The following is a 27,882-nucleotide window of genomic DNA, read 5'->3' on the forward strand; positions in this document are numbered from 1 at the left end:
TTCGGAAAGATAGACAAGAAGGGAAAGGAGGTGGAGTAGCTCTGTTAATAAAGGATGATATCAGGGCAGTTGTGAGAGACGATATTGGCTCTAATGAACAAAATTTGAATCATTGTGGGTGGAGATTAGAGATAGTAAGGGGAAAAAGTCACTGGTGGGCGTAGTTTATAGGCCCCCAAATAATACCATCACGGTGGGGTGGACAATAATCAAGGGAATAATGGAGGCATGTGAAAAAGGAATGGCAGTAATCATGGGGGATTTTAACCTACATATCGATTGGTCAAATCAAATCGCACGGGATAGCCTTGAGGAGGAATTCATAGAATGCATACGGGATTGTTTCTTAGAACAGTATGCTACAGATCCTACAAGGGAGCAAGCTATCTTCGATCTGGTCCTGTGTAATGAGACAGAAATAATAAACGATCTCAGAGTAAAAGATCCTCTTGGAGTGAGTGATCACAGTATGGTTGAATTTGTAATACAAATTGAGGGTGAGGAAGTAGTGTCTCAAACGAGTGTACTATGCTTAAATAAAGGGGACTACAGTGGGATGAGGGCAGAATTGGCTAAAGTAGACTGGGAACACAGACTAAACGGTGGCACAATTGAGGACAGTGGAGGACTTTTAAGGAGCTCTTTCATAGTGCTCAACAAAAATATATTCCAGTGAAAAAAGGCGGTAAGAGAAGGGATAACCAGCTGTGGATAACCAAGGAAATAAAGGAGAGTATCAAATTAAAAACCAATACGTATCAGGTGGCCAAGGTTAATGGGAAATTAGAAGATTGGGAAAATTTTAAACGACAGCAAAGAATGACTAAGAAAGCAATAAAGAAAGGAAAGATAGATTACGAAAGTAAACTTGCGCAAAACATAAAAACAGATAGTAAAAGCTTTTACCGATATATAAAACGGAAAAGAGTGACTAAAGTAAATGTTGGTCCCTTTGAAGATGAGAAGGGAGATTTAATAATGGGAATTGTGGAAATGGCTGAGACCTTAAACAATTATTTTGCTTCGGTCTTCACAGTGGAAGTCACAAAAACCATGCCAAAAATTGTTGGTCACGGGAATGTGGGAAGGGAGGACCTGGAGATAATCACTATCACTAGGGGGGTAGTGCTGGACAGGCTAATAGGACTCAAGGTAGACAAGTCCCCTGGTCCTGATGAAATGCATCCCAGGGTATTAAAAGAGATGGCGGAAGTTATAGCAGATGCATTCATTATAATCTACCAAAATTCTCTGGACCCTGGCGAGGTACCATCAGATTGGAAAGCAGCTAAGGTAACGCCTCTGTTTAAAAAAGGGGGCAGACAAAAGGCAGGTAACTATCGGCTGGTTAGTTTAACAACTGTAGTGGGGAAAATGATTGAAGCAATCATTAAGGAAGAAATAATGGGACATCTAGATCGGAATAGTGCAATCAAGCAGACGCAACATGGATTCATGAAGGGGAAATCATGTGTAACTAATTTACTGGACTTCTTTGAGGATATAACAAGCATGGTGGATAGAGAAGTACCGATGGATGTGATGTATTTAGATTTCCAAAAGGCATTCGATAAGGTGCCACACAAAAGGTTACTGCAGAAGATAAAGGTACGCGGAGTCAGAGGAAATGTATTAGCATGGATCGAAAATTGGCTGGCTAACAGAAAGCAGAGAGTCGGGATAAATGGGTTCTTTTCGGGTTGGAAATCGGTGGTTAACGGTGTGCCACAGGGATCGGTGCTGGGACCACAACTGTTTACAATATACATAGATGACCTGGAAGAGGGGACAGAGTGTAGTGTAACAAAATTTGCAGATGACACAAAGATTAGTGGGAAAGCGGGTTGTGTAGAGGACGCAGAGAGGCTGCAAAGAGATTTAGATAAGTTAAGCGAATGGGCTAAGTTTTGGCAGATGGAATACAATGTCAGAAAATGTGAGGTCATCCACCTTGGAAAAAAAAACAGTAAAAGGGAATATTATTTGAATGGGGAGAAATTACAACATGCTGCGGTGTAGAGGGACCTGGGGGTCCTTGTGCATGAATCCCAAAAAGTTAGTTTGCAGGAGCAGCAGGTAACCAGGAAGGCGAATGGAATGTTGATGGAGTACAAAAGCAGGGAGGTCCTGCTGTAACTGTACAGGGTATTGGTGAGGCCGCACCTGGAGTACTGCGTGCAGTTTTGGTCACCTTACTTAAGGAAGGATATACTAGCTTTGGAGGGGGTACAGAGACGATTCACTAGGCTGATTCCGGAGATGAGGGGGTTACCTTATGATGATTGATGATAGATTGAGTAGACTGGGTCTTTACTCGTTGGAGTTCAGAAGGATGGGGGCTGATCTTATAGAAACATTTAAAATAATGAAAGGGATAGACAAGATAGAGGCAGAGAGGTTGTTTCCACTGGTCGGGGAGACTAGAACCAGTGGGCACAGCCTCAAAATACGGGGGACCCAATTTAAAACTGAGTTGAGAAGGAATTTCTTCTCCCAGAGGGTTGTGAATCTGTGGAATTCTCTGCCCAAGGAAGCAGTTAAGGCTAGCTCATTGAATATATTCAAATCACAGATAGATAGATTTTTAACCAATAAGGGAATTAAGGGTTATGGGGAGCGGGCGGGTGAGTGGAGTTGAGTCCACGGCCAGATCAGCCATGATCATGTTGAATGGCGGAGCGGGCTCGATGGCCTTCTTCTGTTCTTAATTCCCATGTCCTTATGTTCTTATGATCCTTTCCCCAGCCAATGTCCGTACATGTACAGTTCCAGCAGGGGTCGCTGGATCGCAAATGGGAGCAGGAACCCTTGCTGACAATTCCCTCTTTAACCCAAGTCACGCTTTTGCCACTCCCTACCCCACCACCCCCCCATCGCCGGGGTGAGATCAGCTAACTCAGCACAGATTGGGTATTGAACCTTTGACTGCATGGCTCAGCGGCTCACTGGATAGACTCACTTCGGCATTTGTGTAGCCCTACTTTTGCACACAGTGGGGGTAATTTTGACTGTGCGATAGTGAAAAACAGGTGACAGCGAATTGGCACCCGTTTGACATCTCTCCAGATTTTTATTTCCATTTAAGTCATCGAGGGATGTTTGCATGCTCTGCTAATTCACTGTCACCCATTTTATACTGTTGCACAATGTTAAAATCTAACCTTGACATGTGTGATAAACTCCACAACAAACATTCAAAACCACCCTGTAGTTTTGACCAAACAAAATCACTTTCCTCTCTGAGGAACTTGTTTAACGCACTGTTTCTAAGACGCTTGTGTTGATTTGTATCACACAACATAATCTTTTTTATTTAAATGTTAATAAAAGAGAATCACGTTGCTTCATCGTCAGATCTATAAATAGCACTGTAACCTTCAGACAGCCAATGCAGCGCTTCATAAAATAAGGAAGGTCAGACTCTGCAAGCTCTATCTACCTACAGCTCTCTTAATTACTCCTGAAAGATAAAGGAAAGCATTCCAGATCTCTCAGGCAGCATCCGTTCTGACATCATCTGTACATGTAAGTCCTTGATGATTGAACGGCTTCCTGTCTGATTAATAAGAAAAAACAAGATTTATGCCACATTTTCACTGTGTGTTGGAAAGTATAACACGTAGTGAAGGAAAAGTACAGACGTACTGCGCTACCGTGAAACGAAGGCAGCAAACATTCAGCAAAAAGTGACCTTTAGCTTGTATTAATGCCGAAAAGCACCTGCTCCATCTTTGTCTAAATTTGTAAAAGCCACAATCTGGCCCCAACGTAATTAAAAAAAAGTGTGTCCTGGTCAACTTTTATCCCTCAACCAATGCTACTAAAACAGATTATCTGGTCGTTTATCTCATTGCTGTATGTGGGATCTTGCTGTGTGCAAATTGGCTGCTACGTTTCCCTACATTGACCACACTTCAAAAGTAATTCATTGGCTTTGGGACGTACTGAGATTCTGAAAGGCGCTATAGAAATGAATGTCTTTATTTGTAAATCTTGACATGCTTTATGAAGATAAATAGTGCTATTTTATTATACATTTAGATAATTTAGAATTCTCATTTGTAAGATTTCATTTATATGGTATATATAGATACAGAGATGTATAGATAGATAGATTTAGAGATGTGTAGATAGATATAGAGATGTATAGATAGATAGATTTAGTGATGTGTAGATAGAGAGATGTATAGGTAGATAGATATATAGGCCCAAATTTCCCCAAGAGATGCCCCGTTTTTTTTTGGAGTAAGTAGCTTTTTTTGGAGTAACTTAAAAATCGCAAATTTCCCCATTTAACTTGCTCCAATGTAAGTCAGCTCGTTAGGTTTTTTTCTAGTTTAGTTTGTTCTCTCCAAAAGGGGGCGTGACAAGCCACTTACGCCTCTTCTGGCCAGAGAAGCAAATTTGGCCAGCTGAAAGTTACTCCAAACTAACTTCGGCCAGTGTATGTGGCCACTTTTGTAGGCACAGAAAAATCTTACCTACATTTCAGAAATCAGCGCAGGTAACCAGAGATGGGGGGCGGCGCGGTGGCGGGGGAAGGTGAGTTAGAGGATTCTAAAGCACTAAAGACCTTCACAACATCAGCACAACATTACAACATCTTCAGAACAACAGCTGCACATCATCAAAAATAAATGAAAGAAACATAGAAAATAGGTCCAGGAGTCGGCCATTTGGCCCTTCAAGCCTGTATCACCATTCAATATGATCATGGCTGAGAAATCAGCTGCTGAAAATAGAGCAGTCCTACGTTGCCGACTGCAGAACGCACAGGCTAGCCCTCCCGCCAGGGCTGGGGCGGCAGGCACGCATGACTGTAAGGGTGAGGGATTTTTACTTTTTCAGTTGGCCCTAAATGTTGCATGGTCCGAATGGAGCATGATGCAGTTTAGATGCAAAATATCTTTTATTGGAAATTTTACAGTGCACTTTAACGACAACAACAACAGCAGCAACAACAGCAAAGAAAGGCTGCACCCATCCCTCACCCACATCTTGGGAAAAGTGCACTTCCTCATAGGGTCGGTGATGGTGGTGGGGGGGGGGGGATTGGGGGCCTGGCTTGGGTCTGACCGGTGGCTGGTGCGTGGATTGAAATGGGAGTGGCATTTGAGTATCCGGCCTTTGAGCTCTTATTACAGAAGCTAGCTCCCTCATGACATCTGCCATCGTCTGCACACCCTCTGAAATGCCCGCCCTCACTTCGCGTCTTAGTGCAGAGATTTCACCCGACAGTGTCGCAACCTCATCACGCACCCCACTGACGGCCTCCACGAGTGATCTTGTGAGGGCATTGGTCTCCTCACCCAATGCCACAACCCGATTAACCTCTGCTGAGGGCTGCATCTCAGGCAAGACTAGTCGGCTTCTACTTCCCCTCGCCATAGGTCTGCCTAGTGGCACCCCTCCAGTGCGAGGTGCAGTCTGGGACGGTGAGGGACTGGGTGTCCCAAGATGCATTTCCCGACCGCCACTGGGACCCGCGACCTCGGAAGGTGTGAACCCATGGAATGTTGCCAAGGAGCTCATGGAGGATTCTGGCAGTGTGATGCCCTGTGCTATGTCCTGATCCATATCGCGGTCAGCATTCGCCAGAGCACACATTTCCATGGACCCCTCCTCCCCGGACCCGTCTTGGTCTGGAGCGCATGCATCTGTATCCTTTGTTGGATCTTCAGGATGTTGAGGAGTGTCTTCTTCTTCTGCAAAATACAACAGAACAGTCAAATGGTTAGCAGCACAGGAGGGGGTAGGATGGGTGGCATGAGTAGTCTCACGAGTAGCAGGCCAGTCAGCAGGTTGATTTGAAGGACAACTATGCATTTTAATGACTCACCCTCACCCTCGTGTGTGGGTCCAGCTTGTGCAGAGCTGAATCTTTTTCTGCCGGTGCGACTCAGCCAGGCAGCAACCCTCTGTTCCAGCGGTGTCAGTTGGTGCAGATTTGGCGGACCTCCTCCTGTTCTAGTTCTCTCCCTCTTCTGCGCCAATTTCTTCTGTAAAGATGAAAATATTAATTTTCAAACATGGTGTGCTTCTGATGGGTGGGACACATACGGATGGTCACATTTTCCACTGCAATTCAATTTAAAGATGAAGATATTATTTACAGTCAATACTTGACCAACATCCTGCCATTTCTTCTTGCACTGGCTTCCAGATTTTGCAGTGTTGACCCCAGCGGAGAATTCTTCTGCAACGAGGTTCCATCCCTTTTCTCATTTCCTTGGGTGAAACCTTTGACGGACCACTCTTGCTGATATCCAGCGCCAGCCATTTCTCCTCAATTACAGTCACTAATTTCTCCACTTCCTCATGGAGGAAATTTTTGGTTCGTGTTGCACGCTCTTGCGCCATTTGTCTATTGGACTCAAACGCAGGTAATGTTCAAAGATCACACTTACACCTCTCTTCCACCTGTCCAGCACTCCCTTCCACTCCCTCAGCCACACAAAAATTAATACTCAAACCTCAGCTTTATATTTGCTCCATAACCAATGATTCTGAGAACGCTCTCATTTTAATTGGTCAATTGCCAAGCTTCCTGTTGAACTGCGCATGCGCGCAAGCTGAACCGCCCATTGCGCATGCGCGCACGCGCAAATGGTCATGCGTCCCCCTGCCGGCATTCCACAAAACGCTGGGCCCAAGCCCCGCCTCCCGCCAGCCGCACTGAGCAAGCGCGGCCGAAGTTCCGCCCACCCAGGCTCTGCAGCTACAACCCCGATGGATCTGGACAACGAGGGAGTGGCCAAATTGAAAGGTAAATTTTTGCCGCTTTTTTCCCCCCACGAAGTCGGTGCACCACATCTAACTACGCCACTCGAAGCAGCTGGGGAAATGTGGGGCAATAGATATAGATATGGATAAATAGATATTGAGATGGATAGATAGATAAAGAAGTAGATATATATGGGATACCTGAAGGCATAGCATCGAATAATTTTGACATGAAGCAGTCTTTATTTTTCATATGGTAGTAGCAAAGCAAATCAAATATCAATATCTAAGTCGGATATCCAGGCCAAAGCTTCTGGTGTAACAGCGTGGATATCTCGTAGGATGCCTGCGAATTCCCTCTGAGGGCAGTGCTCCAGGGTCTGATTAGGAGCTCCACAGTCGCATGATGGGGAGGCTTTAATCTTCCACCTATGGAGAAGGTGGCAGCATCGACCGTGACCGGTTCTGAGGCTGTTGATGGTTGTCCACTGTGTGTGAGGAAGGTTTGATCCTTCAGGTTGTACTGTGGGGCCCGTTATAAGGAATCCATTCCGTGTGTCGCAGTTCTTCCAAGCATTTCACCGTCTGTCATCGAGGCTGAGGGGAGGTCGGTCTGCTTTAAAAGTACCGGTCGCTAGTTTGAATCTGTTCGTGCTTGTTCTACTCCCACAGTTCAATTTATAGCACTATTCAGAGTTAACCTCTATAGCTGTAATCTTATGAATCTCAGCAAGATGATCTCTCTGTTGTCTCCTTGAAAAGCCCAAGTTCCTCCAGTCTTTCCTCAAAACTTAAGACTCCTGACACTAGGTCTTGAGGCTCTTTCCTGCACTGCCTGCAGCACTTAAACACCTCTCTTGTTTCTTGCTGTTTAGAACTGGATGCAGTATTCAATGTGCGGTCTCATCAGAGCTATAGAGTTTAATCACTGCCTCCTCCAACTTGTATCTGACTCTTGCACATCCCTGATTTCCATTGCTCCACCACTGACGGTCGTGCCTTCAGCTAGCTTGGTTCTGAATTCCCTTCCTAAACCTCTGCGCCTCTCTACCTCTTGCTCCTTCATTTCAACAGTGACTACACTTCAAAAAGTACTTCATTGGCTGTAAAGCGCTTTGGGACGTTCTGAGGTCGCGAAAGGCGCTTATATAAATGCAAATCTTTTTTTATTTCTCCTCCTTCAAGATGCTGCTTAAAACCTATCTCTATGACCAAGCTTTTGCTCACCTTTCATAATATCTCCTTATGCAGCTTGGTGTCGGTTTGATAATGCTCCTGTGAAGCTCCTTGGGACATTTTACTACATTAAAGGTGCTATATAAATGCAAGCTGTTGTATTCTACTGGCTTTGTTGGTAGCTCTCTGCGTTGATTGGACTTGTTTAGTGTCAAGTTTACCAAGACTGCTAGGTCTTTTTTAACTCCATCCTGAGCTATTTCAACACCATTCGTGGAGTACACATGTCATCTATTGTTTCTTTTTAAGTGTAGCACTTTACATTTGTCCACATTAAAGTTTATCTGCCATTGTTCTGGCCGCTTACCTTGCTTGTCCAACTCATTCCGTAATTTCCATTGCTTCTTTTAATTCCACTGCCCCTTCAAGTTTGGTATAATTTGCAAATTTGGCACTTTGGCATTGAGTTTCTCAATCCAGCTCATTTACGTAAATTAGAAACAGTCATGGTCCCAGTACTAAGCCTGGAGCCACCCCACTCAGCACTTCCCCCGTCCCTACTGCATCACCAAACACAACACTGAGGCTAATTCTGCAACATTACTACACACCCAGCCCAGAGACAGACAGTCGTTGAAGGAAAGGGTGGGTGGGACTGGTTTGCCGCATACTCCTTCCGCTGCCTGCGCTTGGTTTCTGCATGCTCTCAGCGATGAGACTCGAGGTGCTCAGCATCCTCCTGGATGCACTTCCTCCACTTAGGGCCGTCTTTGGTCAGGGACTCCCAGGTGTCAGTGGGGAGGTTGCAATTTATCAAGGAGGCTTTGAGGGTGTCCTTCTTCTGCCCACCTGGGGCTTTATTGCCGTGTAGGAGTTCTGAGTAGAGTGCTTGCTTTGGGAGTCCTGTGTTGGGCATGCAGACAATGTGGCCCGCCCAACGTAGCTGGTCGAGTGTGGTCAGTGCTTTAATGCTGGTGATGTTGGCCTGGTCGAGGACGCTAACATTGGTGTGTCTGTCCTCCCAGGGGATTTGCAGGATCTTGCGGATCTACTGCCAAACACAACACTGAGGCTAATTCCGCAACATTACTATACTCCCAACCCAAATACATATCGCAGTGCGAGAAAAATATCTCAACGCATGAACTCTTGAGCATGAGGTGGGTGATTTGGAAGTTCTTTCACACCCTTCAATGATGATTCAAGATTTGACTCAAATTCAAGATACAAAAGATTCTAAACTTAAGCCCTTTGATTAATAAGACTGAGGTAGATCTGCATCACTGAGACACGATAAAAATCTTTAAAATTAATGTACTTCCAAAATTGGTCCAGGCCTTGGCAGTAGAACAGTTTTGGAGAGAGTTGAAATACAATGAATCACAAACAATGTACAGCACAGAAACAGGGCCATGCTGCTCAACTGGTTCATGCTGGTCCTTATGGTTCACACAAGGACATTTTCGACAGCGAGTGCTCCACATGCTATTTACATATTGTGGGAGTGTATCAATTCCCATCCTGATATGCACACATCTTTCAGCAGGGGTCGCTCAAGAATAGGAACATTGCTGATTTCCCCCCATCCCATCGCTAGCTCAGAGTACTGAGGCTAATTTAAGCACCGTAACTGTTGCACCAGCGGAGAGCAGTTAAACTTGTAGATCAGGTTTGCATTATTTTGAACCTCACTACACATAGCATCCAGAGCAATTCTTTCCCTCACAATGTTCGGACTTTTATTTATTTTTTCTTTGGCAGTGTCTAGCCTTTGACTCCCGCACTGCACCAACCGGAAGTGGCATAAAAATACTGCAACGATGCCATTAAACTAAAAGTTGAACCCAAATGAAATATTACAACTATACAGACCCTGAAAGAAAAAGAGTTGGATTTAAATAGCGCCTTTCACAACCGCTGACGTCTCAAAGTGCTTTACATAAGAACATAAGAACATAAGATTTAGGAACAGGAGTAGGCCATCTAGCCCCTCGAGCTTGCTCCGCCATTCAACAAGATCATGGCTGATCTGGCCGTGGACTCAGCTCCACTTTACCCGCACAGACAATGAAGTACTTTTGAAACGTTGTCACTGTTATAATATGGGAAACGCAGCAGCCAATTTGCACACAAGCAAGCTCCCACAAACAGCAATATGATGATGACCAGATCATCTGCTTTTGTTATGTTGATTGAGGGATAAATATTGGCTCCAGGACACCGGGGATAACTTCCCTGCTCTTCGAAAATAGTGCCATGGGATCTTTTGAGTCTCATCTGAAAGACGGCACTTCCGACAGCGCAGTGCTCCCTCAGCACTGCACTGGAATGTCAGCCTGGATTCTTGTGCTCAAGTCCCACAATCTTCTGACTCAGAAGCAAGAGTGCTACCCATTGAGCCACAGCTGACCCTGTCCCTACGAGTTATATTTAATTCAAGACACATTGCTGAAAGGCCAAAGCAAAATTCCACAATTACTGAAGAAGCCGAAGAGGAGTCTGTGGATGATCCAGATGCAAAGTTGGATATTGATGAAGTTAACAAACAATTCATGGAACAAAGTGAAGAACTGTATGATTCCTTAATGAATTGTCACTGGCAACCCCTGGATACAATCACATCCGAGATTCCCACTGCAGTACAAAAAACAGTTTGAAGTATATTTTTGTAATATACTGATGATGTGTTGTTGCAATAGTAATCCTGCTCAGTACGAGAGGAACCGCAGGTTCAGACATTTGGTGTATGTGCTTGGATGAGGAGCCAATGGTGCGAAGCTACCATCTGTGGGATTATGACTGAACGCCTCTAAGTCAGAATCCCCCTTAAGCGCAGAACAACACCAAGGTTGAAAAGAGTTGGGGTAAATAAGGAAATAGTGTTTAGATGCCATCGAGCTTGGGTTTTAAGATCTGGGTATAGATTGTTGGAAGAAGGGTAGGCAAATATTTTCACAATTTTGAGGCCCTAATAAAAAAAAAGGTTAGAGTTAGAGTCAGAGTAAGTCTTGATTTCAAGACAGTGAACAGGGAGGGAAGAGGACGAGCTTGGACTACTTTGCAGCTTAGAAGAAACAAGAGAGGAAAGTTTCGAAGAACACTGACTGTAGTAGCATTGAAAAAGAGAAGATGGGTTGTGGAGGTTGGCAAGCAGGGAGACCAGAAGAGAAGGAAGGGTCAATGACTTTTGGTGTTTTCCTCCTCTAAAAAGAGAGAACAGAAATGGGCCTCTTCAAGTGCAACATGAGGCCATAGATACTGTTATATATGTAAACCTGTATATACCTTGTATAGCCACCAGAGGGCTCATCCCCTGGAGTCCCAAGGGATTCCACAATCCCTTGGGAGCACAGGTACTTAAGGAGGCCTCACAGGCTGGAAAGGCACTCTGGAAACCTGCAATAAAAGACTAAGGTCACACTTTACTTTGAGCTCACAGTATCCAGTCAGGCTCTTTATTCATACATAACAGACACCACTTTCGAGAGAGATATTTTGCGAACAAAAGCACATTTAAAATTGGTTAATCAATCATTTTGCAGTGCCAAAATACAGTTTGTTGCCTGGGACAGAATCCATTCTCTTGAGCCATGGCACAGAAAACGACACTTCACTGTTGGCATTGATGTGGAATATTCGGACTTTTCGGTTTATAAATCAAGAAAGTGCTCGTTTCAATACCTACACAGGATGCGAGCCATGTTCTTTCAATATGAACATAAAGTACTGAAGAAATGTAATTCCTGCACAGTACACACGGCCAACTGCCTGCTTCAGATTTAATGCAACCGAAGCATTTCACAGTGTGAGCATCCTTGAGCTGTGCTGGCCCGGCGGTGCAGCTGCAATGCAGGCTACAATGCAGCACTGGAGACTAAAGGCATCAATACATTTTCTGCAGCATCTGCCTTTGATGATGGCAAGTGAAAGATGTCACCTGACGTGGATTTTCGAGCTAACACCATTCTGTAAACACTTTGGTAACTGGTAAATAGTCACTTTTCCTTCCACATTTTCACACCAATATCTTCCTTCCTCCCTCTTAGTTTTACCTCTGATTTTCTCACAATCAACAGTGACACTGGGTTACAATATAAAGGGGCAGTTGCCCCTCCCCCCAGCCATAGGTGTGTAGAGGAAATGTTACAAGGACACCCTCAAAGCCTCCCGAATAAAGTGCAACATCCCCACCTACACCTGGGAGTCCCTGGCCAAAGACCACCCTAAGTGGAGGAAGTGCATCTAGGAGGGCGCTGAGCGCCTCGAGTCTCATCTCCGAGAGCATGCAGAAATCAAGCGCAGGCAGCGGAAGGAGCGTGCGGCAAACCTGTCCCACCCTCCCTTACCCTCAACGACTATCTGTTCCACCTGTGACAGGGACTGTGGCTCTCGTATTGGATTGTTCAGCCATTTAAGGACTCATTTTAAGAGTGGAAGCAAGTCTTCCTCGATTCCGAGGGACTGCCTATGATGATGATGACTTTACCTTGAGTGATTGTGGAATGTTTTCAGGTTAATTGAATGTGAAGGGTATCTGCACACTGGTGATAAGGAACCCTGACTGCTATTTTGTTCTCCAGATCCCTAACCCAGGAAAATGTTACCCCCACAGTGCCTTTTCCACTGGGGTCAGCAGTTATACTAGCATCACTGAGTTTGAGGGTTAGGTGGGCAGATGGGAGAGAGGCATTTTCCTCTTTTGATTGCATGGGTCTTACAGTGGTTAGCTCTTTCAAAGAGCTAGGACAGGCATGATAGGCCGAATGGCGTCCTTCTGTGCGGGGTAAGATTCAATTCTACGATTTGGGTGTACTGTGGGCGGTTAGTGATTACACTCCAGTGTGACTCGGATTACCTGTCCTTCAGTGAGTAAGTAAATTCAAACAAAAGTCATAGTAAATAGGGAAAGAAGACAACCTTTGGAATGGTTTGATCAAATTTGGTTTGGATGCCAACAGGTAGCAAAGACCCAGCTTCTGGAGGCTCCTTGGCGTAGATCTTGAATTTGAGAGATGGTGCAAAACGGGTGATAGCGAGATCGATGTTCCATTTTAGACCTCTCCCATTTTTATTTCTACTGAATTTGCACAAAGTCAAGATCTACCCCCTTGTCCATTGGCCAACGCATCTCATGCATTAGCAACCCGCTATTTGCGCTTATCTGGACCTCCACCGTCAGTTGCTTCCTTACCTCTTTGGTTGAACTCTCCACGAATGGACCCCCGAACATTGCTGCCATCCAGTCACAGCTGGAGATCAGCAAGGGCTTATGGGCGCAGATCGTCCCGTCATCCAGCTTAAATACCACATCTGTTGTAAAACAAGGACAGCGGTGAGGTTCATCGCAACACGCTCAGTGCCTCTGAATAGTTCAGAAATTGGGCATGTTACCATAATAGAATGGGTTCAAGTTTCGGCCTGAGTTGCTCCTATTTTTTTGGGGGCAACTAGTTTAGAATGGAGCATCTTAGAAATTGCAATTCTCGGCATTTAGTTTGCTCCAGTTCTCGTGAATTAGAATAGTTCCATTTTAGAACAGATTTTTTTTCCAAAAGGGGGCGAATCCAGCCACTTACGCCTGTTTTGCAAATTTAGGCAGCGAAAACTTTCTCCAAAGTAACTTAGAATGGAGTAAGTATAGATTTTTGTATGCTCAGAAAAACCTTGCCTACACTTATAGACCAGGCGTAAGGATCAAGAGATGGGGGGAAGGGAAGTTTACAAACATTAAACACTTCACTTTTACAAACAAAGAGCCATCATCAATAATAAATGATAAATAAATCAATAAATCAATCAAAAAAAATCAAAAAATTAAAAATTAAAAAAATAATAAAAAATCAATCAATAAATAAAAAATTAAGTTTCTACTCACTGACTGCAGCATCGGGAGCCCTCCAACAGCATGCTGGGACGCCCCCCCCCCCACACCCCAGTGTCTCTCTCTCTGTCTCTGTCAGTGTCTCTCTCTGTTTCTGACAGCGAGGGGTGGGGGGAGAGAGGGGGGGGTGGGGGAGAGAGGGGGTGTAGGAGGGAGCGGGAGCTGAATGGGAGGGAGGAAGGGAGGGAGGCCCCGAGTCTGATCTTCGCTCGGTGAGCCCATTCAGCCAGGGCTAGGGGTGGCGTGCTTTGGGCCCCTCCCACGCAACCTCGGGGGCCTGGAGCTACTGCACATGCACGCACACTCTAGCGCGCATGTGCAGAGGTCCCGGCACTGTTTTCAGCGCTGGACCTGGATCCGCCCCCCACGCGTTCTGCTGCGCTGCGCCAAGGGCCTGGATCGACTGGACGGAGGGGAGAATACCAAGGGAAATAATAGGCACCATTTCTGTTCTAAAATGTCGGCGCACCACACGGAGATGCACCGTTCTAACCCTGGGGGCAAACTTGGGCCCAATGCGTCTGAATGATCAGCTGCACAGCTTTAAAGGCTAACGTCACACGTTTACATATGCTGGAGGAGAACTACAATGCACCTGTTGGAGCTGTTGCCATGGTGACATTGTCATGAACTGGATTTGCCAGACAGGTGTGCAAATATTGATAGATCATCCTGATCGACACCCAATCTGATCCCTCGATAAACAAGACACCAACTCCCAGATGATGTACTCTCAATGATGTACAGCAATAATCGACCCGAAACATTAACTCTGTTTTCTCTCCACAGATGCTGCCTCACCCGCTGAGATTTCCAGCATTTTCTGTTTTTATTACATCTATGTCGGGTTTTAAGAAAAGTCAGCATAGTTGGAATATGTTGGTCAGATTTTAAAGAATCCTTTAAAAATGACGTGGCCAACTAAAGTAAGTGCGATAGAAGGCCATAAAACCTACTGTCGCCACTGTCCAGAAGCGATTACTGGAATAAAATGCTTCTGAATGGCAGATACAGGATTAAGTTTGGTGGTCAACCTCCCATCATCAAAAAGGAACCTTTATCCTCTTTGCAAGAATCTCTACTGAGTTTTCCCGAGCGTTTATTTGTTATCCCCTTGGACATCTCCAAAGCCATTGATTAGGGTCAGACACTGTGCACAGCTAAACAGCTAAACAAGGTACCTGCCTACCTATGGTCTGCCATCAAAGCTCTGTTCACAGCTATCGACATTCCTCTCAAGTTGCACTCTCTGTGCAACAATTGACGGCTCATCCTTGGATTAAAATGCCAGCAACTCGGAGATATCTCAGAGTCCTGTTCTCACTCCTAATTTGCTCATCTGCATATCAGTCATCTCCATTCAATACTAACCACATCCACTCTGATCATTCCATTTACTTTTGTTCATGTTCTTTGCTGCACATTTCCTGGACAGTGCACTGGTTAAATCTTACAGCTTGATCTCCTCCATACTCTTAGAGGACAATGAATATCCTGCCTGTTGCAAATCTTCAACCACACTTTCTTTATAACTCTCCCAACTCCAGCCAATAGCTGCCACCTCTTACTTTTGATGGTTTTATGTGAAGTCTATTTTCCACCTACTGACATCCTTGACCTCATTATTTCTAATCTCAAATGCAACTCCCACTGCTAAAACTGCCTCCTGGAAGATCAATTCTTCACTTACCTCACCTAATCTCCGATATTGTGATTCGCGTACGTGGGTCTTTGCTTTCACCTGGGTTTCTCACTGAAATAAAATTGCCGACAGTATTTGGCTATATCCGTGCTCTGATAGGTTTCAAAGCACACCAGGATATCCAGAGACAACTTTTCCAAAAAAAGCTTTCAATTTTTGATTAAGCAGCAGATTATGTTTTAGTACATAAATAGATGTCTAAAAGCAACATTAGTACAAAATTAAAATGCCCTCTAGGTCATATTAAATCATGAGCACACACATCACTTTTTTTGCTGATATCCTTAACTGCAAAGTTAAGCTGTTTGCAGTTTCGGAATATAGGAATAGGCCATTCAGCAGGAGCCCTTCGACCAGACAAACTGTTTCCTGAGATCAGTTTTTGTCAATTTATTTCATACTCTTGAAACCATCAATTAGCTCACCTCAAAGTCAAATCCTTCTTCACAGATGCAAGCCCAACTTACATAAATCTTTACTCATAAAGTTCCTGATGCACTGAAATCACCTATGCTGCTGGTTTCTGATTGTCTCAAGCAACATCACAGAATCACACAGCACCGAAGGAGGTCTATTGTGCATGTATCTGCTCTTTGACATAGCTGTCCTATAAGTCCCGCTTCCCTGCTCTTTCTTCATAGCCAACGTTGCTGCTGAGCTGAGTGGCCGAGCAGCGGTCTGGAGGTCCTGCACAGGATGCTCACCAGCTATTACATGGATAAAACCTCGCATGCGTGAAAATTTGAATGAGCCGCACAGCCAGTTAAAGGGAGCGTGCACAAATAAAAGAGGGAACATTGCCCATCGCCTTGCAAATATTTCCTTTTCAGGTTTATATCCAATTACCTTTTGAAAGTTACTATTGAATCTGCTTCAGACAGTGTATTCTAGATCACATGGCTCCGGTTGGGGTGGAGTGTCGAATGTTTTAGTGTAAGGGGTGTCGCAGTTGTGTGGGGCGGATTAGTTGGGCTGAGTGCTCTTTGCCTTTCCGCCATTGTTCGTTGGTTTATATGTAATCTTCAGGGCTGCTGACCGAGGGCCGTGCGGCTCTTTGTCGGCCGGCGCAGACACGATGGGCCAGAATGGCCTCCTTCTGCGCTGTAAATTTCTATGTTTCTTGTTTCTATGTAACAACTCTCTGCCGTAAAAAAAAATCTCTTCATCTCCCCTCTGGTTCTTTTGCCAATTATTTTAAATCTGTGTCATCCGGTTACCAACCCTCCTGTCAGTGGAAAAAGTTTCTCTTTATCTACTCTATCAAAACCCTTCATAATTTTGAACACCTTTACTAAATCACCCCTCAACACTCTCTCCTCAAAGGAGAGCAATCCCAGTTACTCGAGTCTCTCCACATAACTGATGTCCCGCATCCCTGGCATCAGTCTAATAAATCTCCTCTGCACCCTCTCCAAGGTCTTGACATCCTGATATTAATGAGGGAAAAGTCGGTGTTTGACAAGGAATGCTGCTGCCATCTGATGAAAACACTGGGTGTGGAGCGGAGTATTTACCCGGACTATAGACTTCTCCACTTTGCATTGCATGACCAAGTGTCACTTTTGGTCACTGGAGCCCCAAGGTTGGTTGATTCAACCTCAGTCAAGACATACAGGTGCCAAAGTTGACTAGTATCTGAACACACAACTGGACAAAAGGACACAGAGATCTCCACCGGTGAGCAACCAGTAAAGAGCACTTTGGGAAACACCTTCCCAAAGTCCGACTGTTAAAAGCTGAGTGACACTTCAGAAGCAATTTCAGCAAGAGGTAGCATCTTGCTTTTCTTTATTTTTTACCCACACATAATCCTCCTGTCTTACAGAAAGGCACACAGCCAACTCTGCAATAAATTACTTTCATGAGTACAAAATTAAATTCTCAGAGGAATGTAAATAGATTTCTGAGAAATGCCTCGAGAACAAATACTAAGTGCGAATTCTCCGAGGAAAGAAAGTGGAAAAGTGGAGCTTATTCCGGACGGATCTTCCGATCATTTCATCAGATGGAACAATGGGGATCAGGCACCTGAAAATTATTAGCAACCTCTTGAGCCCTGTTGAGAATCTGTTTACTGAAATCTGAGGTTCCCCGAAGCCTGACATCGGTGATCTTCTCTGTGGAACGTGTGGACTGTTTTCCAGCCAAAGGAACATCATGAAAGGAAACCATTGGGGCTTTAATTATATTCACTTGCACATCCGCCATCTGCCACCTGTGCGGCGCATCAGAATACAACGTTGACAGGTTATTCGAGAGCCCTGGTTAATGCTCAATTGGTCGAGTGAAACAAATGATCCCCCACGAAGCCGTTGCATTATTTATCTTCTGTTGTTTTAATTCCCTCGAAAGTTTGTCAGCTGTTTCTTATTCCTGCGGTCACAGCGTTTTGTGGCCACTTGGTTTTCCTTACTCAGAATCACTGCTAGTTTTTTTGGTGGGGAGGAAGGGATGGTGAACATTGGCACTCATCAATGCGAGGGATGGAAGTGATGGACACCCAAGGTATCAACGCCTGGCATTCCCAAGTTACATCCATCGTATTTACAGCACAGTAACAGGCGGCCCAATAGGTCCGTGCCAGTGTTTATGTTCCACACGAGCCTCCTCCCACCCCTCTTCATCTCACCCCATCAACATATCCTTCTGTACTTTTCTCCCTCGTGTGCTTATCTCATCATCGTAGGCGGTCCCTCGAACGAGGATGACTTGCTTCCACATGAGTTCACAGATGTTTCAATGAAGGACCCGATATTCCAGTCCTGAACTCCAATTGAAGGGGTGGAAGATGCCTGTGTGTAGATTTTTTTTATCATGTGGTGACCATTGCACATCAACCACCACACGGGCTTGACAGAGCTAGGCCTTTATCCAGTGGAAAGGGTAAACCAGGACGACTAGAGACCTGCTCTGCTGCACGGACCTAGTGCACACACATATTGCTGTTTATTCAGCAGGGTAAGGGTTATGTGCTTATCTAGCTTCCCTTTAAATGCATTTACGCTATTTGCCTCAACTGCTCCCTGTAGTAGCGAGTTCCACATTCTCTCCACTCCCTGGATAAAGAAGTTTCTCCTGAATTCCCTCTTGGATTTATTGCTGTCTCTCTTACATTTATGGCTCCGAGTTACTGTGTTACATGTAGCGCAGGTGGGTCGTCTACTTCGCCCCAACATCTAAACCAATATTGCGATCTTGTTAAGACTTAATGGCCAGATTTAGACCAGTGAAGTAAAATTATAATCAAGCCCAGCACATGCAGCATTTCCTTTAGCATGTTCTACATTACGGAATACTCTGGCGCTTTTTGTAAATATGTGTGCGAGTTCATTCCACTATCAGGTGGCAGTTTTGGGATTAAGCAATTTTTCATCTGGAGACAGTGGCCTGTTTTGCAGGCGCTAATTGCCTCTTCAGCCTCCAATATGACGGGCAGGAAGCACACGTTTCATTATGAGCTTGAAGCGCACCGCCCACCATATTGGTGCAGGTCAACAAATGGTCCATTTCAGTGCCCATGGCTGACAGACATTCGGACCTTTGCACAGGCAAACAATGTTTGAGGCTCCACTGCCACATTGGTTTGACTTGCGCCACCGCCCCCATTGCATGTCCCAAAATGGGCGCACCCGGATTTATAGGCCAGTATGGTCCAGTACAGCACTGGCCAAACACACATACCTCCCTACAGTAAATCCCCCTCTCAACTGGCCCTAAACTACAGAAACGCATCCCAAATAGACCAGTGAGACAATTTCCAGCTTCAACACTCTCAATTACTGTGGACCATGTGTAGAGCCTTCAATGCTAAGCATGCTTCTCCAAACAAGCAGGTGGGCAGGCAAACAGTTCTCAGGTCTTTGTCTGTAGCACCCTTCGGCCAGATAATTTAATGTCTTCTATTTTTATACCTTGGCTGTTAAACAAAAGAAAATAGTGCTCCTTGGCTTAGTTCTTTTAGCTGAGATAAGAAACTGACATGTAGAATTATGGGTATAAAATCATGTCATATGCCCAGTGGTGGTGTAAGTTGATACATAAATAGCATCACCAGGAACATCTGTCTAAATCACCATTTCAAAGAAACCTTCTTGCTAAACACATCGGTATCGAAACGTTAATAGAGACCGTACCGTACTCGCTTACCTGAGAAGGTCCCTTTGGCCAGGCATTCTTTCACACGATTTGCTCTCCTCACGTGGAATGCTTTGGTAATCTCTTGGTTCATGAAGGCTTCATTGTTCAAAATATTGGCCACCATCATACGCAAGTCGAAAACCTCCAGCAGCTCTGCGATGTGGGCTATCTGCATCAGCTCCTTCTCATTCTCATCCAACTGGCCAGTGTACAGGTAGCGCATGACTGCGCTGAACGCGTCAGCGTGAACAGAGTAGTCCATCCTGACCACAGTCATCAGCCGACTGTTAAAGGTAACGGGGTCCTCTGCCATCTCTTCCTGGATACTGATGAAAGCTCTGCTCCACGATGACAGAATCTTTCCTCTTTTGAACCAAGCCTTTGCTCGTGCACTATTATCATAGGCATTGAGTTTCAAGATGCTATCACTCGTAGAGGCCCGAAGATTGGACAACAGTTGAGTGGTTGGAACTTCATCTGTGCTTTCGCTGACATCAAAACTGGCAGCTCTCATCAAATATTCCCTGCCCTGCTTGTCATTGTGGCTCACTGCTCTTTCGCCACCAGACTCTGGTTCTTCACTGAGGTCCATTAGAAACAAGTCATAGAACTTTGAGGAGGAGGTAGACAAATAAATCTTGTGAGCGTAGATTTTAACCTTATCCTGAAGTACTAAGATGACATCTGCGCAAAGGGGATTGGCCAACAGGCGGGCAGGATGCTCCTCGTTGGTTGTGGGAGGATCGGGGACGGTGATGATCGGGGGAGGTGGTTTGGGGGGCAGGAACGGAGCCTGCAGTAAAGGCTTTTGAACATTCCTCAGGTGTGACTTCCAGAACTGGAGGTGCCGCCTGGAAATTAAGGCAGCTCTGATGGCATTATCGAAGACATCCTTAATGCCAAATTGGGCAACCACGCTGGTTTCATAATAGGGGATTCCCAGTTCTTTGGCTACCTCACGACCCTTTTCAGGAGGCAAAATCTCATTGTGTTTTATTGGCCTGTGAATGCAAGAATAACACAATGTCAGTTGGAGAACACAAAGTCAGAACTGCCCAAAAATCAACGCATTTATATTTTGAAGCATAACACTACTGCTTCCTTGTTAAGACTCATTGAAGTTTAGAAGAATGAGAGGTGATCTTATTCCTCGTGGGGGAAATCTAGAACTAGGGGCCATAGATTCAGAATAAGGGGTCGCCCATTTAAGACAGAGGAGGAGTTTCTTCTCTCAGAGGGTCGTGAATCTTTGGAATTCTCTACCCCAGAGAGCTGTGGAGGCTGGGTCATTGAATATATTTAAGGCTGAGATAGACAGATTTTTGAACTACAGGGGAGTCGAGGGTTATGGGGAGCGGACAGGGAAGTGGAGCTGAGTCCATGATCAGATCAGCCATGATCTTATTAAACGGCGGAGCAGGCTCGAGGGGTCGTATGACCTACTCCTGCTCCTATTTCTTAAGTTCTTATGTATGACCCAATTTGCAAAGCTCTTTAAAAATGCCAAAGCATAAGGATTTTTAGGGCACTCAAATTACTTTTTAAACCTAGATTTTGCAGACAGAAAGAATATATTCCATTTTAGAAAATACATATTATTATTAGTGTGACGTTGCCTCAGCCAAGCTGCAGTATAGTTCATGATATTTTGAGGGAGGGTATGAGGGTACTGGCAGTTCTTCTGAGATTGAACATCTTGTTGACAAGTTGGAAGGTTTAATAACATTCCAAGCACAGACTCGGTAATTGAGAATTTGAAACCTGACCAGTGTAGTAACTTGCAGTTCGAGTAGCAAGAATATATCACTCCAAAATGAAAGACTCAACACTACCAGTCCTCCAACATGCCCAGCTCCGTTTGTGAGTTCTGCTAGTTCTTCATTGTGTTGGTGGTTGGAGTGTGAATCAGATGTGAAAAGTCCCAATTTAAGGGAGTGAGAAAAAACTCATCCAAATCTGGGGGAATAATCATAATGTGAAGTCTATTGGTCGGCAGGGCAAAACGGGCGGGATCGAATGAATCAGCTGCCCGACGACCAATGTTCCCGCTAAGCTGCAAGACCACGTAGCACTCCGGAGGTCCTGTGCAGGCCGTTCACCGGCTTTTAAATGGAAGAAACCACACATGCGTTAAAATTTGAATGGGCCACGTAGCCAGTTAAAGGGAACACGCACGGAAAAAAATGAGAGGGAACATTGGTGACAGAAATTAAACATAAATTATGCATTAGATATTTAGAATGTACCCCGAGATTTGTCTACAACCCAGTAATACACAGAACACTTTGGATTTACCAGTTGTTCCAAAGTAATTGAAAGTCTTCAGTGGTATTTGCTCTTTGTGGTGTATATCAATGACTTGGATTAAATGTTGGATGTGATTAGGAAGTTTGCAGATGATAATGAAGAAGAAAGCTGCGGACTGCAGGAAGATTTCAATGTACTGGTCAGGTGGGCAGAACAGTGGCAAATGGAATTCAATCCGGATAAGGCATTTGGGGAGGTCTAACAAGACAAGGGAATACACATTAAATAGTACGATATTGAAAAGTGTAGAGGAACAAAGGGTCCCTGGAGTGCAGGTCCACAGAGCCCTAAAGGTAACAGGCCAGGTAGATAAGGTGGTTAAGAAGCATATGGAATACTTTCCTTTATTAGTCAAGGCATGGAATAAAAGAGCAAGGAGGTTATGGTTGAACTGTATAAAACACTGGTTAGGCCGCAGCTGGAGTACTGTGCTTAGCTCTGGTCACCACTGTACAAGAAAGATGTGATTGCACTGGAAAGGGTGCAGAGGAGATTTACAAGAATATTGCCTGGACTGGAGAATTTTGGCTATGAGGAAAGATTGGAGATGCTGGGTTTGTTTTCAGAGGAGGCTAAAGGGAGACCTGATTGAGGTATATAAAGTTATGAGGGGCCTGGATAGAGTGGATAGGAAGGACCTGTTTCCCTTGGCAGAGGGGTCAACAACCAGTGGGGAATAGATTTAAAGTAATTGGGGGGAGGTTTAGAGGAAATATGAGGGGAAATTTCTTCACCCAGAGGTGGTGGGGGTCTGGAACTCACTGCCTGAAAGGGTGGTAGAGACAGAAACCTTCACCACATGTAAAAAGTACTTGGATGTGCACTTAAGTGCCGTAACCTACAGGGCTACGGACCTGAAGCTGGAAAGTGGGATTAGGCTGGATAGATTGGTCAGCCGGCGCGGACACTATGGGCTGAAAAGGTCTCCTTCTGTGCTGTAAATTTCTATGATTCTATGATTCTAGACGTCAAGCTTTCGTTGAGGAAGGTGCACATTTCCTTGACTTCGATGAAACTGAATTTCAAGCGAAGCATATTACAGATGGCTGATATCTTATCGCCCAGCAATTTCTACATCCATCACCGTGGCATTGCCAGCTTTGTGGCTGGAAAATGATGAGCTTTGAACAGTGATGAGTAATGCCATTGAGAAAAGCATCAAAAAGCTTGGGCTGCAGCTTAGAAACTTTCAATGTTCCAGCATCTCCATTAGTATTAATCCTTGTAATCCTCAATCTCTTTCCAAACAAACATTAATCCAATGCTTTTAAGAAGTGTTAATTGACAGGGCATCAGTTGATTTAGCCAGGAATTAATTCCACGCAACCACTATTCTGTGGGCGGGTGAGGGTGGTCAGGAGAAATATGTCTAAAGTCGAAGATTGTTGGAAATTTGGTATTTTTATTCTCATGCCCTCTAATTTTCTCAAAACAAAAACAAACGAGTAAGGCTCTCAAAGCACAGCTTTGACTTATTCCCCCCTATTCCCTTCACCAATTTTCTCCCCTTCCCTGAAGGCATTCACTCACGATGGGTTGTGGTTCCACAGGCGTTAATCACCCTATGGTATCTCACCCAAGTACCCGTTCTTCAATGGTCAGCCTGGACGGTGAGTGCGGGCAGACTATTCCAGTGGTGGGCGGGCGGGGCGGGGATTGCGAAACCTCGCCCAATCCTGCCTTCACCCAACATCCGCACACATACGTGTGTTTCCTCCGGCGGATGGCGGACAGCAATCAGGAGCAGGAACCCAGGGTGAGATTCCCTGCCATTAACCCAGCTGAGGGCCACTGGAGTTATCATTCTGACTGAGACAAGCTGACTCATAGTCAGCCAGTGGCTCAGTGGGCAGCCCTCTCATCTCGGAGTCAGAAGGTTGTGGGTTCAAGGCCCACTCCAGGGACTTGAGCACATAAATCTAGGCTGACACTCAAGCACAGTGCTGAGGGAGTCCTGCACTGTCAGAGGTGCCCTCCTTCAGATGAGTCTTCAAACCGAGGCCCTGTCTGCTCTCTCTCAGTAAAAGATTCCATGGCACTATTTCGAAGAAGAGCTGGGGAGTTCTCCCTGATGTCCTGGGCCAATATTTATCCCTCAATCAACATAACAAAAACAGATTATCTGGTCACTATCACATTGCTGTTTGTGGGAGCTTGCTGAGTGCAAATTGGCTGCCGTGTTTCACACATTGCAACAGTGACTACACTTTGGGACATCCAATGGTCGTGAAAGGCACTGTATAAATGCAAATTTTCCTTTAGTTCAGGAAGACTTCTTAGTCTGCATGGCTCATTAATTTACTGGACAAACTCGATTGAGCCACGGGGTAATGCTCTCGCTTTTATTCTTAATTCATCCTGAACATATGTAACCACAGAATGCGTTTATGCATTTGACTTTAATATAGATGTTAAGGACTATACCTTGCAAGAGGTCTCCGTGCACGATTAACTGCTTCCAAGTCAGTGTACCGCAAGTCCAGCTGGCAGCCAACCAAAATGACAGGCGCCCGTGGGCAGAAATGTTTAATCTCCTGGTACCACATGGTCTTTACGTGGTGCAGAGAGTTGGGGTTAGCAATGGAGAAACAAAGCACAACCACATCAGACCTGAGCAGAGAGAGAAGAAAATAGATCATTATAATTCCACATGAAAGAGGGACTGCAGACTTGCTACAGCTGTACAGGGTATTGGTGAGGCTGCACCTGAAGTGCTGCATACAATTTTGGTCTCTGTATTTAAGGAAGGATATACTTGCATTGGAGGCAGTGCAGAGAAGGTTCACGAGATTGATTCCGGAGATGAGGGGGCTGACTTATGAGGAAAGGTTGAGTAGGTTGGGCCTCTACTCATTGGAATTCAGAAGAATGAGAGGTGATCTTATCAAAACATATAGGATTATAAGGGGGCTTGACAAGGTGGATGCAGAGAGGATGTTTCCACTGATAGGGGAGGCTAGAACTAGGAGGCATAATCTTAGAATAAGGGGCTTCCCATTCAAAACTGAGATGAGGAGGAATTTCTTCTCTCAGAGGGTTGTAAATCTCTAGGAATTCACTGCCTTAGAGAGCTGTGGAATTCAGGACATTGAATAAATTTAAGACAGAGATAGACAGCTTCTTAACCGATAAGGGATTAAGGGAGTAGGCGGGGGAGTGGACCAGAGTCCATGATCGGATCAGCCATGATCGTATTAAATGGCGGAGCAGGCTCGAGGGGCCATATGGCCTACTCCTGCTCCTATTTCTTATGTTCTTATGAATGTAACATTTCCGTAGTTTTACAATGGATGAAAATGAAGCTACAGATGCTGCATCATAGTGCGTAGAATGCTCAGCACAGAAACAGGCCATTCGGCCCAATAGGTCCATGCCGATGTTTCTGCTCCACACGAGCCTCCTCCCACCTTATTACATTGCAGCCGATCAGCATAATTTGCGATTCCTTTCTCCCGCATGTGTCTATCTAGTCTTCTCTTAAATGCATCTATGATTTGCTGAATACATTAATTATTGAGGCCTGTAAGGGCTAACTACTACAATGTCTAGCTATGTATTTAACTGAGGTGAACATCATCATCATAGGCAGTCCCTCGGAATCGAGGAAGACTTGCTTCCACTCTTAAAATGAGTCCTTCGGTGGCTGAACAGTCCAATATGAGAACCACAGTCCCTGACACAGGCGGGACAGATAGTGGTTGAGGGTAAGGGAGGGTGGGACAGATTTTCTGCACGCTCTTTCCGCTGCCTGCCCTTGATTTCTGCATGCTCTTGGCGATGAGACTCGAGGTGCTCAGCGCCCTCCTGGAAGCACCTCTTTCACTTAGGGCGGTCTTTGGCCAGAGACTCCCAGGTGTCAGTGGGGATGTTGCACTTTATCAGGGAGGCTTTGAGGGTGCCCCTGTAATGTTTCCTCTGCCCACCTTTGGCTCATTTGCTGTGAAGGAGTTCCGAGTAGAGCTCTTGCTTTGGGAGTCTCACGTCTGTATGCAGCTATGTAATTAACTGAGGTGAACATCTATTGCACATGGATAAAAATCTTACGGTAGCAGCACGGCTTCAGGCTCTCTTTGTTTCTCAGTAAGCAACATGCACTGTAGAATCACTGCAGGTTGGGTACATTTGTCAGTGATAACACTTTAAAAAAATACACCAGTTAAAATGTGTTGCAAAGGAAACCGCTCCTTCCTTGGCAGTGGTGCAAGCTTTATCTCAGCTTAATTAGATTGACCACTCAAACTAAACCAAGAGTGACATGTTCAGTGTTTGCATTGCTGTACCTGCCGTAGGCAAACCGCCTGTCCTTGTGATGATCACCGAATGTATCCCAGAGCCGCAATGACACACTGACGTCATCGACTACATCGCGGGAACGCTCCAGGACCTATGAGAAAACAAACCAATTTGCTTCAATTGATGAAGTGACATTATGCAATTCAGATCGCTTGGTTTAAATGTGTCTCCCCACCCCATCTCCCCACTCTGCCCCAATTCAATTATGATCAGCGCACAAGAAGATAAATTAAACTGCACATGTTATTGGCATTGAAGAAGCGAAGATAGAAGTGAAGGAGACCTAGTTGATTTCATATTCAATATGCAAAGAATCTCCAAAGGGAAATAGATAGGCTAAGTGAGTGGGCAAAAATTTGCCAGATGGATTATAATGTGGGAAAATGTGAGGTTATCCACTTTGGTAGGAAAAATAAAGCAAATCATTATTTAAATGGGGAGAGACTACAGAATGCTGCAGTACAGAGGGATCTGGGGGTCCTTGTACATGAAATACAAACAATTAGTATGCAGGTACAGCAAGTAATTAGGAAGGCAAATGGAATGTTGTCCTTTATTGCAAGGGAGATGGAATATAAAAGCAGAGAAGTCCTGCTACAGCTGTACAGGGTATGGATGAGACCACACCTAGAGTACTGCGTCCAGTTTTGGTCTCCTTATTTAAGGAGGGATATACTTGCATTGGACGCTGTTCAGAGAAGGTTCACTTGGTTGATTTCTGGGATGAAGGGGTTGTCATATGAAGAAAGGTTGAGCAGGTTGGGCCGATACTCATTGGAGTTTAGAAGACTGAAAGGTGATCTTATTGAAATGTATAAGATTCTGAGGGGACTTGAGAGGATAGATGCAGAGAGGATGTTTCCCCTCGTGGGAGAACCTAGAACTAGGGGCATAGTTCCAGAATAAGGGGTCGCCCATTTAAAATGGAAATGAGGAGGAATTTCTTCTCTCAGAGGGTCGTGAATCTGTGGAATTCTCTACCCCAGAGAGCAGTGGAGGCTGGGTCATTGAATATATTTAAAGTGGAGGTAGACAGATTTTTGAATGGTAAGGGAGTCAAGGGTTATGGGGAGCGGGCGGGGAAGTGGAGTTGAGGCCAGGATCAGATCAGCCATGATCTTCTTGAATGGCGGAGCAGGCTCGAGGGGCCGAATGGCCAACTCCTGTTCCTATTTCTTATGTTCTGATGTCTGACCAATGTTGAGTGGCAATCAACAAAGTCAATAGAATGTTGGACTTCATCGTCAAAACAGAATAATGATCCATAAATTAATATCCAAATTAAGGCGTTGATCTTCTAACTTCTATTGGTGATCGCTCAGTGTTTACGCAGGGTGGCAAGTGTGTTATTTCCTCATTTTAAACAGGTTAAACCAGATGCTCATGAAAAGGTAAAACTTGCATTTATATAGCACTTTTAACAACTTCAGGACGTCTTAAAGCACTTTACAGCCAATGAATGACTCTTGAAGTGTCGTCACTGCTGTAATGCAGCAAACACAGCAGCGAATCAGCACACAGCAGGCTCCCATAAACAGCAATATGATAATGACCAACTAATCTGTTTTTAGTGATGCTGATTGAGGGATAAATATTGACCAGGACACCGGGAGAACTCCCCTAGCTCTTGTTTGAATCGTATCATGGGATCATTTATGACCAC

General features: G+C 44.9%; 1 protein-coding gene across 1 annotated transcript in view; it reads right to left on the bottom strand.

Annotated features, from left to right (window-relative positions):
• Window positions 1–27,882, bottom strand: part of LOC139234769 (rho-related BTB domain-containing protein 2-like) — an 89,604-nt gene that overhangs the window by 45,517 nt on the left and 16,205 nt on the right. The window contains exons 3-6 of the mRNA XM_070865460.1: window positions 26,207–26,310; window positions 24,351–24,536; window positions 19,629–20,620; window positions 13,091–13,209 (exon numbers count right to left, since the gene is read on the bottom strand). Coding sequence (XP_070721561.1) covers window positions 13,091–13,209; window positions 19,629–20,620; window positions 24,351–24,536; window positions 26,207–26,310 — 1,401 coding nt within the window. The remainder of the gene's footprint in view (window positions 1–13,090; window positions 13,210–19,628; window positions 20,621–24,350; window positions 24,537–26,206; window positions 26,311–27,882) is intronic.

The sequence above is a fragment of the Pristiophorus japonicus genome, chromosome 22 (assembly GCF_044704955.1).
Source record: "Pristiophorus japonicus isolate sPriJap1 chromosome 22, sPriJap1.hap1, whole genome shotgun sequence".
Classification (NCBI taxonomy): Eukaryota; Metazoa; Chordata; class Chondrichthyes; family Pristiophoridae; genus Pristiophorus; species Pristiophorus japonicus.